Source organism: Aulonocara sp. 'chitande type north' Nkhata Bay, linkage group LG5, assembly GCF_057382095.1.
Source record: "Aulonocara sp. 'chitande type north' Nkhata Bay isolate Kocher_YH1m ecotype deep benthic linkage group LG5, A_spYH_male_GT1.1, whole genome shotgun sequence".
Lineage (NCBI taxonomy): Eukaryota > Metazoa > Chordata > Actinopteri > Cichliformes > Cichlidae > Aulonocara > Aulonocara sp. 'chitande type north' Nkhata Bay.
The window spans coordinates 30,497,698-30,515,606 of NC_141348.1; the positions used below are offsets into that span (position 1 = coordinate 30,497,698).

Consider the following 17,909-nt stretch of genomic DNA (forward strand, 5'->3'; position numbering starts at 1 on the left):
TTAGCAACAGAGTATGGTTGACTCTACTCTGCCACTACTGTATGACTCTTTTGATTTTGATGAATCAAAATGTTGAGTTAGAAAGAGTGCCACTGTGGCTGTGTGTATTTTTAATTTGTTTTTTTTCTTTTTTAAGAAAAAAATAAATTCTCCTTTTTTAAATACAGCCTGTACCCTTGTGTTTCTTTCCAAGCAGTCCTACAGTGGCGGGGCGGTCGTGGCTCAAGAGTTGGGAGGTCGCCTTGTAATCGGAAGGTTGCCGGTTCGAGCCCCGGCTTGGACAGTCTCGGTCGTTGTGTCCTTGGGCAAGACACTTCACCCGTTGCCTACTGGTGGTGGTCAGAGGGCCCGGTGGCGCCAGTGTCCGGCAGCCTCACCTCTGTCAGTGCGCCCCAGGGTGGCTGTGGCTACAATGTAGCTTGCCATCACCAGTGTATGAATGTGTGCGTGAATGGGTGGATGACTGGATATGTAAAGCGCTTTGGGGTCCTTAGGGACTAGTAAAGCGCTATATAAATACAGGCCATTTACCATTTTACAGTGACCACTAGGGCTGGGTATTGTCACTGATTTCTACAACTTATTCAGTTCTGATTCACAAGGTCCCTGATTGTACTTGATTCAACTCAATTTTGACTGTGTCAGAAATATTACAATTATGATAATTTATCTTGGATATGTACTGTCAAAAGAGCCATCTCAACCTTGTAAATTAAAAATATTGTATTCCAAATTATTTGATTATTTGTCTGCAGTTACAAACTCAGTGTAAACCATCTAGTTATAAAAACAAAACTGACACTTGTGAGACTTCATCAGAGATGCAAGCATCACAGCAGATGCCATAATGTCAAACTATGAAAAATAACAGAAACAATATGAATGAGATTTTCCCAGCCTGGTCTCTTGAACAGGAGAAATTAAGCTTTCTTGTCAGGGGTCATTTTTGGATTTGCCTCTGCTACTATCTCAACTGCTACCTCAAAGGTGTAATAACAAAGTTAATACCTTCTTCTTTATATGGGCTTGTATGTAAATAAAACAGTCTGCATGGTTACAAATAGAGCTGGGCGATATGAGATTTTTTCATATCACGATATGTTTTTTTTCATTTCAGGCGATAACGATATCTATCACGATATAAGCCAAATAACTATATTTGTAAGATTTAAATGTGCCGTTGCTCACAAGTAAAATGTGAAATAATCAGCAGCTTGTTTTTATTTAAATATTTATTTCCCATAATAAGTTCAACAGGGTAGATGTACTTAAGGAACATGAGACTTTTTCAGATAGATAAAGGCAAATATTGCAAACTACACAAAAGGCAGCCGCTAAAGCGTTTAAGTTTCAAACTAGAACAAACGAAACAGACTAAATTGTCAATTCCACTTAGAAACAAAATATTAATTCTAAAAATAAATCTTAGTTTGTTTTACAGAAGAACAGACAAAACTGACTAACTTTTGTCAATATCAAATAAACTGAGAACTAAAAGGAAATTCTCAATCTCTCCTTGTTGTATAGCTTAGCTTTTCAAACAGTTTTAACAGTTACTTTAGTCTGACAAAAGCCGAATGACGAATTAGCGCTTCCAGTCAGAGACTGAGGCTACGTCCACACCTACACGGGTATTTTTGAAAACGGAGATTTTCCGTTTTCGTTTTAAAAATAATCCCGTCCACACATAAAGGGAGAAATGAAAGAAAACGCTGCTATGAACATGCCAAAGCAGCAGGTAGCGCTAGATTCCTAACCGTGCAGAAATGTTGGCCAATCAGAAGTCTAGAAGCCTCGGTGGGAAAAAGTAAACAAAGCTGGGGCATAGAAGCAGAACAGAGTCGTATGTGTGGACGGACAGTAACTGTGTGTATATGTAAGCATTTAAACACTGCAGAGAGTAGAATTAACAGTAACAGTATTGTAGAAATTCATTTCACCGAAACAATAACGTGGCGCACAGTGTGACGCATGCACCAGTTTATTGTATTTCCAGACTTGCTTTCGGCACAATTTACAGTGCACGCTACTCTGTTTTTTGTCAGACTTGAAATAGCCGAAATACCTTCACACTACGGAACTTCTTTGGCTCTTCCGTTCGACAATCTCTCCGGCATTGGAACCATCATCTGTTTTCTCTTCGGTCACGCTCGGTTGATTTTTCTAGTCGGCACACTCATTTCCTCCATTACGCGCTGGCTCCATTACCCGCTGGCTGCTTCCCAAACAAACACACGTGCGGCTTGGCACTTGTTCTGTACGTAACAAGTCACGCGACGTGACGCTGCGGCTGTGATTGGTTCGGCTCTGCGCTACTTAATTTGGATTGGCTGACCTTTTTTTTTTTTTTTTAAGAGGACAAGAGCGGCGAGGTCTATCGCGATAGCTTAATTTCTCTATCGAGTAAAAGTTATATCGCGATACATATCGTTATCGTTCTATCGCCCAGCTCTAGTTACAAATGATTCCCACCAGCTTCCTTGAAGGAGATCTTCTTTTTGAAGAATACTATCTTAATATATTAGGTCAAAAATGGAAAGGTTTCCTAAGTGTAACAAACAAAAAACAAATAAGCAAAAATGGGATGCCACTATAGCTCACTTGGTTGAGCTGGAGATCCATATCACAAAAGGCTGCAGGAATCCTGGGCTTGATTCCTACATGTTGTTCCTCTTTGCTCTTTTCTTAGTTTCCTGTCTGCTCTGTACTGTCCCAGTCCAATAAAGTCTAAAAAATGCCCCAAAAAGAAAAAAGTCAAATCCTCACACTTTAAGGAGAGGAAACTAGAAAGCCTCTGGCACTTTTTTTTGTTTCTTTATTGTCTTAAATTTATATTCAGTATGGAAAAATGTGTAACTTAATTAAGGAGGTAATGTTAACTGTTAAAGACAGTGAAGTCTATAGCAAAACATTTGTGCACTAAGATTCACCTTTGAAGGTAAGGCAGACACTATTGCAGAAATGAGCACGCCGATAAAACACTCTTTTTGTTTGCCAGCAGCAGCAGCAAACGGCCTCTTATGGAAATGGTGGCAGGAGTCCAGTCTCCAGTCAGCTGGCTCTCCTGCTTTCTCTCTCTCTCCATCTGCAGCCTTTCTTTGAAACATGCTCTATAACCTGTGAATGTTGGGTTTACATGTCAGCTCCATGCTGAGGGAGAAAAAAGTATTTGACTTTGGGTACAAATCGCTCATTAAACGCCAAAGAAGCGATGGCAGAACATGCTACTGCCATCTGTGTACTAAATGTGTATAAAACTTGAATGGCTGGCTTTGCTCATGTGGAAGTTGGCAAATATCATGTGAAAGTTACTTAAAATAGTTTTTTAGAGTTTGAACAAGTTATGTCCTGAGCAGATCCAAAGAACAGCTATTGGCAGATCTAGGTTTGTGTTCAGGGGTTCTTATTGGCGAAAGATGAATTTAGTCTTCATAGTCCTCTGCTAAATTCCTGTCGAAGTCATACTTGGGTGCGCTGCCATCACAAGTGAAACTGAGTTGATGGAGTTGGGCTTGGAGCTAAGAAATCTTGAACATAAGAGAGAGAAAACTTCACAGGGTTCAACAGAACCATTTTTTTAAGTTTAAAAAAAAAGAAAAAAAAGAAGAAGTGTGGCATCGAATTGACTGCCCAGCTGCCAGCCTTTTTGGGCCATCGATGGCATTTCCACTGGTTGATTCTCAGATGAAGCAAATTGGCTACTTGGCCAATTTTTGTTGTATTTTTTTTTCCATACAGTACTAATAAATGTATTAATAAAAAATCCTGTGCAAAGTAAAATTATTTCTAAATTATATAACAGCATCCGGCGGTGTAAAAACGACAGCACTCTGTATATTAAAGCGAAGTGGGAAAAGGAGGGTAATTTGACAATTACAGAGAAGTGTTGCGCTCACGCATGCAAGATACAGTGGGCTACCACTGGGTCTAACGTTTGGCGTGAATTTTGCTGGAAAAGCATTATGAGATTTTTCATTACCCCTGCTCAACAAAGATATCGAGGAATTGGTGATAAATGTTGGAGATGTGGGGGAGACGGCGCTAACGGCGCTAACGCTGTAAAGTTATTCGCCAGTATTGGTCTCTAATCCATGATCATTTACAAAATGTTTTTTCATTTGTTTTTCCTTCAACTTTTGAGACCATATTTTTGTGCAATGCACCAGTGGATAAACTGAATTCCAATGACAGAAGACTCCTGTATATCCTTCTGGCCGCAAGTAAAAAGCCTCTTACGAGAAGATGGCTTAAGCCTGAACCACCAACGATAGAAGACTGGATACATTCTGTACAAGAGATCTGTACCATGGGGAAAAAGTGTCATTTTCTCTTAAACTTCAGAGGGATACCTTCTACGGAATATGGTCTAAATGGACAGACTATGTTAAGCATATGAGGTGTGATTTTGTGTATGATGTTACAACCCTGAGTACTACGTAAACCTACCTGCCCTGCTGCCTCCTAAACCTAGTTTTTTCTTTCTTTCTTCTTCTTTTCTTTTCTCTTCTTTTTCTGTCTTCTTTATTTTTCAATTATAAGTTAAAATGTGACAGCAAAGAAAGTGTAAAAAGGCAAACTACTGTTATGTTCAACAGCTGTCCCAATAAAAGAGATAATTATAAAAAAAAAATAAAAATAAAAAATCCTGGATCAGACTGTTGGAAAAGGCTACAATAAAAACTTTGCTGCAATAACCTCGAGAAGTTGTCGTTGTCGTTGTTGTTGTTAAGTGAAACGAGCTCCATAGTTCAGCCACGGTTTGTTTCAGGATTGGACCTAAAGTCTTTTTAAAGTAGACTTACAAATGTGACTGATAACCAATTATTCAGATGACGCCAATGAATGCTTGTCTGGTCTGCCATGGGTCTAGCCAACTAGTATTACTGAGGTACACCTCAGTGTGGCGTTGATGCTGCTGTAGTACACAAACACGGTGACATATCTTCTCTCCATTTGATTGCATCACATCAGTTTTAAGACTTGTATCCTGCCAGCTAATCTATAACTCATATCTTATCAATAATTTAAGATTATCAAACACTTTTTTTCAACAAGGACTTTTTAAAAATATTTAAATATAATCAGGTGTTTCAGATTACAGCTTACAATGTCAGATACATAGTGCTGTTTAAAAAGCGTTTAAGTAAATCTTGGCTCTGACTCTATATCAAGAATGTCAGAGTACTATGACTTCAGATCAGTGCCAAAAAAACGTATCACTGTCAACGTGGAACTTGTAGAGAACAAAGATGTGTGTGTTTAAAACAAATAAATAAAACGATGGTTACTTCATTCATTCATTCATTCATTCATTCATTCATTTGTAGGCGGGGCTTCTGTGCTCATAGACAGTTAAAGCCCAGACTACACACTCACATGCAGAGTATGCACTTCCTTGCCTTTCTCAAACATAATTAATTTGCACGGTAGCACAGTTGTGTATGTGCCTTAAAAACGTACACTTTAATCTAAATAATCTAAATAATGCTGTTACAGATGTCTGAATTAAAGCACAGATCTCTCAATATCCTAAACCAGGACCAACAAGAAGTAGTCAGCCTATAGGAAACTGTTGAATGTAAACAACAGTCGTGCCCCCTTTCCCTCCATATGAAGGAAGGTGCAGCAAGCCTCTATCTGAGCCTGGTTTTGTAGTGCAAGCACTGCTGCACCACTATCACTCATCTCAAAGCTGCAGTCCTCCTCTGAACTTGGGCTAGCAGTATTAGGGTAGATGGGTGGGGAAAAGTGACAGAGAGAGAGAGGCATTGCTGGCTGGTCAGCTACATGTACAGTGGGGCAAAAAAGTATTTAGTCAGCCACCGACTGTGCAAGTTCCCCCACCTAAAATGATGACAGAGGTCAGTAATTTGCACCAGAGGTACACTTCAACTGTGAGAGACAGAATGTGAAAAAACAATCCATGAATCCACATGATAGGATTTGTAAAGAATTTATTCGTAAATCAGGGTGGAAAATAAGTATTTGGTCAATAACAAAAATACAACTCAATACTTTGTAACATAACCTTTGTTGGCAATAACAGAGGTCAAACGTTTACTATAGGTCTTTACCAGGTTTGCACACACAGTAGCTGGTATTTTGGCCCATTCCTCCATGCAGATCTTCTCAAGAGCAGTGATGTTTTGGGGCTGTCGCCGAGCAACACGGACTTTCAACTCCCGCCACAGATTTTCTATGGGGTTGAGGTCTGGAGACTGGCTAGGCCACTCCAGGACTTTTAAATGCTTCTTACGGAGCCACTCCTTTGTTGCCCGGGCGGTGTGTTTTGGATCATTGTCATGTTGGAAGACCCAGCCTCGTTTCATCTTCAAAGTTCTCACTGATGGAAGGAGGTTTTGGCTCAAAATCTCACGATACATGGCCCCATTCATTCTGTCCTTAACACGGATCAGTCGTCCTGTCCCCTTGGCAGAAAAACAGCCCCATAGCATGATGTTTCCACCCCCATGCTTCACAGTAGGTATGGTGTTCTTGGGATGCAACTCAGTATTCTTCTTCCTCCAAACACGACGAGTTGAGTTTATACCAAAAAGTTCTACTTTGGTTTCATCTGACCACATGACATTCTCCCAATCCTCTGCTGTATCATCCATGTGCTCTCTGGCAAACTTCAGACGGGCCTGGACATGCACTGGCTTCAGCAGCGGAACACGTCTGGCACTGCGGGATTTGATTCCCTGCCGTTGTAGTGTGTTACTGATGGTGACCTTTGTTACTTTGGTCCCAGCTCTCTGCAGGTCATTCACCAGGTCCCCCCGTGTGGTTCTGGGATCTTTGCTCACCGTTCTCATGATCATTTTGACCCCACGGGATGAGATCTTGCGTGGAGCCCCAGATCGAGGGAGATTATCAGTGGTCTTGTATGTCTTCCATTTTCTGATGATTGCTCCCACAGTTGATTTTTTCACACCAAGCTGCTTGCCTATTGTAGATTCACTCTTCCCAGTCTGGTGCAGGTCTACAATACTTTTCCTGGTGTCCTTCGAAAGCTCTTTGGTCTTGGCCATGGCGGAGTTTGGAGTCTGACTTTTTGAGGCTGTGGACAGGTGTCTTTTATGCAGATGATGAGTTCAAACAGGTGCCATTCATACAGGTAACGAGTGGGGGACAGAAAAGCTTCTTACAGAAGACGTTACAGGTCTGTGAGAGCCAGAGATTTTCCTTGTTTGAGGTGACCAAATACTTATTTTCCACCCTAATTTACGAATAAATTCTTTACAAATCCTACCATGTGAATTCATGGATTTATTTTTCACATTCTGTCTCTCACAGTTGAAGTGTACCTCTGGTGCAAATTACTGACCTCTGTCATCATTTTAAGTGGGGGAACTTGCACAATCGGTGGCTGACTAAATACTTTTTTGCCCCACTGTAACTCATCAGTGCTTTCTGTGTTGACCATCAGATTGATAGCTAACATCTAACCTTATAGCACAGCTCTCTAATATGTGATTTCATCTCCTAATTCACTTTTGTTTTTTATTTTACTACATTTTTAAAATATCTTTGCGCCAATATTTTTCAAAACAATGTTTGACACCTTTGGCTGTGCAATAATACCTCTGTTTGACAGCCATCCTACCAGCTATGTAAATTAAATTTTTGCTACTGGAACATAAAACAATTGTATGCAATTGATAACATTACTAGTCAAGTCTGATTTTAATAAAAGCTTAAAATTTTAACTTTTCACCTGGAACTTTTACTACCATCTTTGCTGATGTAGAGTTGTCCACTGATTGCTCTCATTGTGTCTCTGGCTTAGATAAATTTAAAGTAACTGATGGCTCACAGGGAATACTTGTAAATACCCTGACTTTATTATTTGATACTTTGGCCATGTTTAATTTGAGCATTTGAGAAATAACATAGCATAACAGGCCCACTTTAAACCCTGTATGAGTTTTTTTGCATGTGGTAGAGTCACCTTGCTTCTGTTTTATGACTGGCACTGACATTTCAAGAACTTGTTTATCAAGCCTCCTAGAGAGTGAAATGTGTCTTGACTGGCCCAAGACTCCTGCAGTGATGGATGTTTGGTGCTGCTTTTTGTAAAACTACTTTGTCATATTTTGCTAATGAAGGATCAATCCGCTTTATCTGTTTGTATGGGAGCTGCAGTGCTAGTGATGAAACAAATATGTGCATGTTCTAGTTGATTTGGAAACTGAAGAATTTACACTGGAATTTCTCTTGAATACTATTATTTGGTGTCTGGGTTTATCTTTGCTATTTTTTCTTAAGGTATTGACTAGATTAGGTCATCTAATTATTTGTTAGTATACATATTTTCATAGACCTTGGATCTTGTTTGCATTAAATCCCAATATTGGATGTCCTGCTCTAAGGTGGAATTATTTTTAGTTGTTCCAGGAGTCAGGGTGACTCCTGCGAGTGATTCTGGGAGGGTTTATCCATCAGGTGACTGCTACTTTCTTTAAATCTGTCTGTAGTGTTGATACAAACTGGTGTCATGCGTTGACCTGCTGACTGGTTAAGTGGTTGTTGTGCCTGCAGGGCTAGCTGCCAGCTGATGGTGTGTACTGTTTTTGGAAGCTAAGAGCAAAGTAAAATCCAAACGGAGTAGCATGATGTTTGTTTAGCTGGCACTACTAATGGATGAAAAGGGACATGGAGAGAGAACAGACATAGAAGGATAAAGGGATGCAGTGTTTTCCTGAGAAGTGCTCTGATGGTGGGTGGAGGTATTGCAGGAATGCTGGTGGTCCAGCTTCTGGTTTAAAAAGTGCTTCATTCATATGATGATGATGTGCAGATTTGGGGGGGGGAAGAAACTGTTCTAGTAATCAATCTTTTTAAATGTTCATTATTACTTTTTTATTACTTTTTTTTATTACTTTTTTTGGTGATTGTGGACCAGCACTGTCAAAATTTAAACAAACAACAAAACGTAACACATAGCTATTTTTTCCAAGAAATCCCAACAAAGCAGGTGGACAACTCTATACAACACAAACATATATACCTGCATGTTATTAAACAAATATTATATTTGACAAACATTATTTTCATTTTCTACTTGAGTTTCTTGACCCTTTAGAAGAGATTGCAGAACTGTAGTTGAAAAGACAGTAGCTCATCCTGCTCTGTGGTATTTGAGTTTGCAGACTGATTAAACTGGGAAAGAATTCCTTCTCTCATACTGGTATGCATGGAAGAAATCTCAGCTCATATCCACAGTGCGTCACTCTGGAATCTTCTTTGTTGTGTCTTCATTTCAGAATGTTAAATCAGATAAAATGTCCAATCAACAAACTTAAATTCAGCCTTAAAACAGCCAGCTGGTCTGTTTTCTCCTCTCAGTGACCTGGTAATAAACTAATGGCTCATTCACTCACGCATTTGTTAATAGTTAGCCACTTATTAGTCATTATGGAAAGTTTTCAGGACAGTGAAATGGATGATGGCCAGTGTGGCTGATGCCTCACAGACTGCTTTGATTACTTCTGGGTAGATGCATGACGATATCAGAAATTTGATCCCAGTACTTCCTAAATTTGAATACCAAATTTAATCAAAGAAAGACTCAAAGTAGACACTACTTAGGAGTGTGCAAGTGAATACATAGTATTACAACATTCAGCCCAAGTAACCTCTTGTGTTATTTTCAAGAAAAAGACTGAAGGAGTAAAAATGGCGCTGTGACAGTATAATGTGAAGCTGGAGCTGGTTGACACACAAATGGTGAATGATTCATTTTAGGATTGTTTAAAAACAACAACAAAAACAACCTTTAATAGATCAGCAACACGGTGCACATCTGAGCATCCTGGTTCGTGACCAGATGACCCCCATAGATACATGGATGTAAAGGGGGGACAAAGGTTTACTAAGATTTATTTCAAAGATTTAGTGACATAATTATTTTGCAGATTTAGATTTTTAACATAGTGGCATTAGTATAGTGGCTCTATGGTGTAGTGTTTAACACATTTGCCTTGTACACAAAAGGTTCCTGGTTTGAGAACAAGACACAAACAACTGAGAGTGTTATCTTCTGAGGGCCAAAGAGTGTAAAAAATCAGTCTACGCAAGTGCAGATCGAAGTGCAACCCCTTGTGAATAAAGGAGGAGCCAAAAGCAGTTCTACGTTCCTCACTTTACCCGCCACTTCCCACATGTGGGATTGTGGCATTTTATATTGATATAAAACTTTTTTTGGCATATTTTTTTTCTTCATGAAACTCTTGCTGCGATTTTCTTTTTATCCCTGCTGTGCTCTGTGTATATGACTTTGGCACCGTTTTACTCACCATGTCTGCTGCTTCTGTGCTCTGCTTTATTGTTACTTCCTGGTTGTGTGACATGTCGTAATATATGTTGTGAAACAAGTCCACGTCTCAGGTGCTCTATGAGAAATCAGGCGTCACAGTCAGCAGACTGAACTCGCTGTCTGCAGCTCACAGGTGGATGATGTCATGGTTTCTCTGTGTATGTGCGTGAGAATGTAAGTCTGCGAGAGCCATATGTGACGCATAGTGTGTGTGTGTGTGTGTGCGGTGTTGCTGGGTGAAAAGCTCTATAGTTAGGTCCCTCCCTCCCCATCTCCAGGTTACCATGGGGACAGGAGGTAACTGTGTGTGTGTGTGTGTGTGTGTGTGTGTGTGTGTGTGTGTGTTAGTGTATAGCTATCATGAGGTGTGAATTGCTAGCTTTTCGTTTCACACTGCAGTGGGATAAACAGCGAAGTGAGCCAGTCAGCCTCAGCCTCTCTCTCTCTCCGTGGCTTGTTTTTTGCTGTTTCCTCCTTCAGTCCCTCCTTCCTCTCTCTCTGGTAGGACAGAGCGTTTCAAGTCATGACGGAGAGCTGAAAGCTGATGAATGAAACTCCTGGAACAACAGGCAAAAAGGCCCCGGGCATCCAGATCAGATCGTTATCTGTGTGTGTGTGTGTGTGTGTGTGTGTGTGTGTGTGTGTGTGTGTGTGTAATTTTTGCTGTGTCTGTGTTACCTTTATCTGTGTGTGCTCGTTTGTGTTTCAATTTTAGCTGTTAATATCTGTGTTTGCTCTAATTTGTGTTTTGTTTTGACTGGTTGTTTCCTGTCTGATATCAATCAAGATATTCTGCATGGGTTTCCTGAATCATATGAACGAACATGATTTTGGCTTCTTGTTTATGGTTTACCATCATGGGTGTTCTCTGTGTATATAGACTGTATATAAAAGATGGATAACAGGGAGAAGCCTGAATTTTCTCAAAACATCGACCTCTGCTTGTCACAAACCCTCGCTTGTGACATCTGATTATAAAATGCCAAAATGGTGATGATGAAAACAGTCATCTTAAAGCTTTGAAACAGGACTGCGGGAGTCCCTGGGTGATTTCAGAGTAGCTATGTCTGTCTGTTTGTGGGCCTGGTGAGTGTCAACCTGCACGATTTATAAGGCGTGTGGTCTAAAGTATGACATTTTTGTAATGGTCAGCAGAGGATGACATCTCTGATTTGTGAAAGACATGAGATATGAGCCTCCAAACTTTTTTGCCCTTCAGGATATAGGGCTGTGCGATATGACAAAAATCTCATATCCCGATATAAGACATTTATTGTCCTGACAACGATATAAATCACAAAAATGTAATATTTTCTGTAAATTCTGTGAATCTCGGGCAACTCGATTTCCCTGAAGTTTTTCTTCTCATCCGTAAACTCTGCATACTCTTTCCGGTGATTCAGTTTATTTTAAAAAGTCTCAGCAGGATCTTGAGCTTTATTGCGAGAGGTTTACGTGGAAAACGAACAAGCGGACTTGTTACCTTGTTTTACCGTCATTGTTGCTAACGACAACACGTAAAAACAGGCGCTTGTCCGTCTGTAGTGTGGTTATATTAAATATAAGAGAAAGAGAGAACTTTAAGAAATTAATATAGCCACTACAGTGACCATCAAAACGATGAAAAAATATTGCTGTACAGAGTTTATTTTACGACACCACAAAACAAACGATATACGTTATTATATCGTCATCCAATATATATCGTTATATCGAACATCCCTCCTTCAGGGGCAAAAAAAATCTGTAATCAATGTGCATGGATGCAAATCGGTTGATATTAGAGATGGCACGATACCACTTTTTTATGTCCGATACTGATATCATAAATTTGGATATCTGCCGATACCGATATGAATCCGATATAGTGTATTTTTTAATCAATAAAACGTTTTTTTTTAAATATTTTGCTGCATTTTGTATAAGTTCATACTGAAATTTTAAAAAACAAAACGATAAAGCTATTCTGTTATACCTGTATGCAAAAAATACACTGCACCCAAAATATTTCATAGTTCAGCAATATTGATCAATCTAATAAACTTAAGCCTACACCATCCTTCCTATTCTGGTATTTTAAAGAGTACTTAGCAGAAATATTAAACAACCTAACTAATAGGTTAAAAAATAAATAAATACATACAGACATACATACATACATACAGACATAAATAAATAAATAGGGGACCCCCCCCCCCCCCCCCCCCTGCCTTGTGATGCTTAATCGATGTAATCTACTTTAATTTAATGCACGTGTAAAATAAAAAATAAATATAAAAAAAAAACTGCACAGAAATCAATTATTTTTCTACAATAATTAAATAGATTCAACATCTTTCTTCAACAGAATTGCAGACTGCACAGATCGTACCTTCCCAAAGGAAAAAGTACTATAGCTTACTAGGGTATATATTAGACTTAATAGTTACTATATTTAGTAATAGACTTCTATACATTTTACATCAGATTAAAACTTTGGGTGTAAGATTCAGATAATTATTTATCAAAAGCTAGACATTTTAAATGAGAATAAGAAAGAAAAGTATTTCTTTGTGTCCCCCCCTTTCCCTGTTAATGCCCTACCTGCCCCCCTGGCCAAACCTTGCTAGACCCGCCCCTGCACAGTTACCAGCCGTCAGCTACGTAGAAAAGGATCCTGGTGTAGAAAGTAATATTAAATAAATTCTAACAACAGCTTATCAAGCTTAAAAATGCAAAGTGGGCCAAAAACAAACAAGAGAGACGGGACTCGCGACTGAAAAGCCGATCAGCTGATCATTGATTAGTTTCGTGTTTGAAGTAGCGGCAGGAGAGGGAGGGGGAGAGAATGAGAGGCAGTCATAAGCTTAACGTGGGAATGCTTTATGAACATTCAGAGATGAACTTACACACTTGCTTTACTTCTCTCTGGGATAACGTTCTCAGAGATGAAATTCCGGTTTGGTAGCGAGGCTCCAAATGCTCAACCAGACCACCGAGAGGTCTCGCACGCCACAGTCGCTGTACCACGTGACGCATACTGCTCCGACGTGCTAAGGTTATAAGCCGAGTTCTGCCATGTCGCAAGTTTTGTGAAGTGCTTTTGTGATATTTAATGGATCGGATTACATTTTTTATTTCTCTCCGATAGCCGATCCAGTAATTTAGGTCAGTATCGGACCGATACCGATACGTAATGTCGGATCGGTCCATCTCTAGTTGATATGACATCTGGTCTGATGAAAATTGTGTTCTGACTATTTCACAAAGTACCGTGAGACTTACTAAACACAACATGCTATTGGCTGTGGTTCCCATTACCCTCTACTTTGTGATTGACATACAAGAATCCAGTGTCCCTCACTCTTCACCTCTGGTTTAAAACAAAAGGATGTTGATGGCAAATAATGCTCATCGTGAGGTTTTACAGTGGGAATTTACAAACCAAGACGGGTTCCTCTTACTCCCCTGAAAAATAAAACCTTGTACCTATGCCTCACCAGGGTCATCTCTGGGTAGCTGCTGTGCTTGTACCATATTTTTCAGACTATAAGGTGCACTTATAATCCTTTAATTTTCTCAAAAATCAACAGTGCGCCTTTTAATCCGGTGCACCTTATTTATGAATCTTGGTTGTTCTTACTGACCTCGAACCAATTTTATGTGGTACACGGCGCTCGCTAGTTTCCACCTAAACATGATTTCTGAAAAAATTAAAACGTACAGCACTGCTACCACTTCCAACAGAAAACTAAATAGGAGTGTATTTTGTAGGGTTACTGAAGTTGGGCTAGCTGGCATGTAATGACGTGCTTCGTGATCGCTAGCGACACATCTATGTTAGCATAACATAAACACAGTGAAGCTGCAGGATGAACGCTAACTTCTTTCTAGACGATAAAAATTAACGCGAAGGTTCCCAATGGTAAGGGACAAATGCAATTGCATTGCAGGATGCTGTAAACGGACCAAACTTCAGTCAGGAGAACAACTGAGATAATCCATCCACATTATGAGGTTAGTCATTAATATACTGCAACAACATAGAATAGAGCAGCTGTGAGAGAATTCAACATTAATGAATCAATGGTACGGAAGTGGAGGAAGCAAGAAGAATGGGTTGAGTAAATTTTGACTTATCTGACTGTTTTGTTTCGCTTAATGCGCCCTATAATCCGGTGCGCCTTATAGTCCAAAAAATACGGTAATACAACATTGTAAAATCTGTGTATTACAAGGAGGTAGACTGCAGCCATCGATGGTGACAGGTGGCTCTGTAACTGTGAGGCTATGTTGTGGTTGGGTGACATGAATAATTAGGTAAACAAAGCAGAATATTTTTTTTGGTGCCGTCTAACCCCACGTTGCTCCAGGGGAGTTCATGTCAAGAGTTTCAGTTTTATATTCTGGTGAAATTCATTGGACAGGGGTCAGATCATTTTGTGTGTGTTTTTGGTTTCTTTTTGTTTTTTGGATACACCAAGTATTTAGCTTTGTATTGTACATGTTTTTATCAGTTTGAGGCCTGGTCATTTGTAGTGCATTTTTATTTTATATTGGTTGTTTTTGTTGGTGAATAGCAAACAGTGTCCAGGTTCCAGAGGGTGTAGTTGGTAACATGTTAAATCCTACCACTGGTGAAAACAAGGAAATAGTTTATGCAGACATTTCTTTTCCAAAAATATACTATTTAATTGGCTTTGATTACTGATAAATACTTAATATTTGTTTGACAATATGAAAATCATACTACCAAAAGGTTGTGAAATATAATTTCTGCCATTATGAGCCGTAGCTTCATATTTCCTGTCATAATTTATTTCTCTCTTTTAATCTGGGGATCTATTTTAACTCGACTCTTCTTCAATTTAGAGTTTTCTGTTCATGTTTGTTTATAAGTGTCAGTTTTCTTCACATGGTTGTGACCTGTTGTTTTGCATGTTTCAGTTCTACCTGCAAGACACTAAAAGCAGCAATGGGACATTCATCAACAGCCAGAGGTTGAGTCGTGGCTCGGAGGAGAGTCCGCCCTGTGAGGTCCTCTCCGGCGACATCATCCAGTTTGGCGTCGACGTCACTGAGAACACACGCAAAGGTACAAAGATCACATGTGGAATATGATGACATACAGTGATGTATTATGGGGCAAAGCACATATTTTATGCTTCTCAGTCAGCATACATAATGGACAGAGGATTTTTCCTTACTCTTATAGTTAATAATGCACACATGTCAAGTAATCACACTTGACTAACCTTCAAGGATGGCTCTGGGCTCATTTAGCTTTGGTCATATGAGCTAATGCATACATACACACCAGAGAGCGCATATTAAGGTCAGATTTTCAGCTCTACTTAAGCCATTTTCATACTGGAGTTCCAACAGGCATTAAACTTCTGTCAGAGGTTATGAAAAAAAGACTGATCTATGCCTTTTTACAGATTTTAGAAGATTATATCAAGTTAAATTATATAATAAAAATATACAGTTTGTTTTACCAGAAGAGACTCATAACTACTTTAATTTATCAGCAATATGAAAATAAGTCACTAGGGTCTAGAAACACGTTTTTGTTTTCACATCCTGGATTTGCGCCAGTGCATGCATGACAAGCCCGATAGCTTTAGAGAAGTGTGTTCTGGGAACTGTTGTTATGCATTAAAAAAATAAGCAAAATGACAAAAAGCTGTGTCTAAACAAATTTAGTCTCTGTATACTGGAAATAGGATATGTATTTATTCTATTAACACTACCCCTTCACAACAATAGTTGTCTTAAGTTGCTTTGTACTATAAGAACCCCATCAATTATGAGAAAGAGAACACCAACAATCAAATGATCCCCTACAAGAGCGAGGAGGAAGAAATCTCTTTTAACAGGAAGAGACCTCAAACAGAACCAGACTTGGGGAGGGGCAGGATCTTCTGTGGCCAGTTGTGGGGTGAGAGGAGGGAAAAGAGAAAACGGACAAGAATAGAGATGATAGTGGCATGTTATCGTACAGTTAGTGAAAAGACGGGAGTAAAGAAGAAATGCTCAGTGCATCATGGGAAGTCCCCCAGCCACCTGAGTCTGTCGCATAACTAAGGCATGGTTCAGGATGACCTGATCTAAAAATCCCAGTCCCTCCATGTGACTCCCTCTTTTCTGTCCATCTGTGTGCCTCTGCACACAGTCAGCTCACATGCTGATCCAGGCACTACAGCACGTGTGCTTTTATTTAGCTCAAAACAAACCACTTCTTTGTTGTGACACACAGGACACAAGCTTGACCTGGTAGCAGTTACTGTTTATGGCAATATTTTATTTTTTTCACCGTTTTGATGGTCACTGTAGTGGCTATATTAATTTCTTAAAGTTCTCTCTTTCTCTTATATTTAATATAACCACACTATGGACGGACAAGCGCCTGTTTTTGTAAATATGTAAGAAAAATTGTGTCTGTTTCTGTTCTGTGTCCTGTGTACTGTTTGTTTTATGTGTGTCTTTCTGGCTGCTGTTACAACCAAATTTCCCCTTGTGGGACAATTAAAGGATTATTCTATTCTATTCTATTCTATTCTATTCTACACGTTGTCGTTAACAACAGCGACGGCAAAACCATTGCGTGTCTGCTTGTTTATTTTCCACATAAACCTTTCAGAATAAAGCTCAAGATCCTGTTGAGACTTTTTAAAATAAACTGAATCACGTGAAAGAGTATGCATAGTGTTTACGGATGAGAAGCAAAAAAGAGCCGTCAGGTGCTAAAAAATAAACCTTAGATTCAAATGTTAGAACAGGCTTTTCCCAGCAGCATGCCGTGTAATAAATACTCACAAAGAAAATGGCGGCCATTACAACTTATGTCTAAAAATGTATAGTTTCATGCATTGGTTAAAACATTCGACTCCATGTACACAACGCCCAGCTGAAAACACTTCACGCAAGTCAAGCTGCCCGAGATTCACAGAATTTTCAGAAAGTGTAACATTTTTGTGATTTATATCGTTATCGGGATGATAGAGGTCTTATATCGGGATATGAGATTTTGGTCATATCGCACAGCCCCAGAAAGAAGCAACATACGCTCAAATACTCAGGCACTGACTCCCCATGTGTTTGACAATCTGTGGAATAATCTTCAACAGGGCTGAAGGTAGTGGTAATACAACAGCTCTGCAGCTACTGGTGAAAAAATTGCCTTTTACTCGTGAGCTACTGGTGATTACTCTGAACCATACCTAATTATATCAGAAAACCTTCAATAATATGAAATTTGATACCTCATAGGATTTGTTAATATGGGCCAGAAAGGCAGAAATCTTTTCCTTAAAAATTAGGAACTTTGACACATAGTCAGCCCGGGATGCATGTTTGACATGGATTCTCTAGAGTCTCTATATTCGCTGATGATCCAGGACTTTGTATATGTAAACATTCTGCTCTGTTTTATTTCGTTTTCTTCATATGAACAATATTGAAGTGTCTTTTCTCTTTTTGTCTGCAGTCACCCATGGCTGCATCGTGTCAACAATCAAACTCTTCCTACCTGATGGGATGGAGGCACGCCGACGAAGCGAGTAAGCACCACTCACATTGATCCATGAAGATTTGTTTATGTAGTAATAAC

The 17,909-nt window shown here is 39.4% G+C and overlaps 1 protein-coding gene across 8 annotated transcripts in view; it reads left to right on the forward strand.

The window, feature by feature from the left end:
* Nucleotides 1-17,909, forward strand: part of slmapa (sarcolemma associated protein a) — an 82,680-nt gene that overhangs the window by 13,303 nt on the left and 51,468 nt on the right. For all 8 annotated transcript variants that reach the window (XM_086292973.1, XM_086292971.1, XM_086292974.1 and 5 more), the window contains 2 exons: nt 15,245-15,392; nt 17,787-17,859. In XM_086292973.1, the coding sequence (XP_086149099.1) occupies nt 15,245-15,392; nt 17,787-17,859 (221 nt within the window). The remainder of the gene's footprint in view (nt 1-15,244; nt 15,393-17,786; nt 17,860-17,909) is intronic.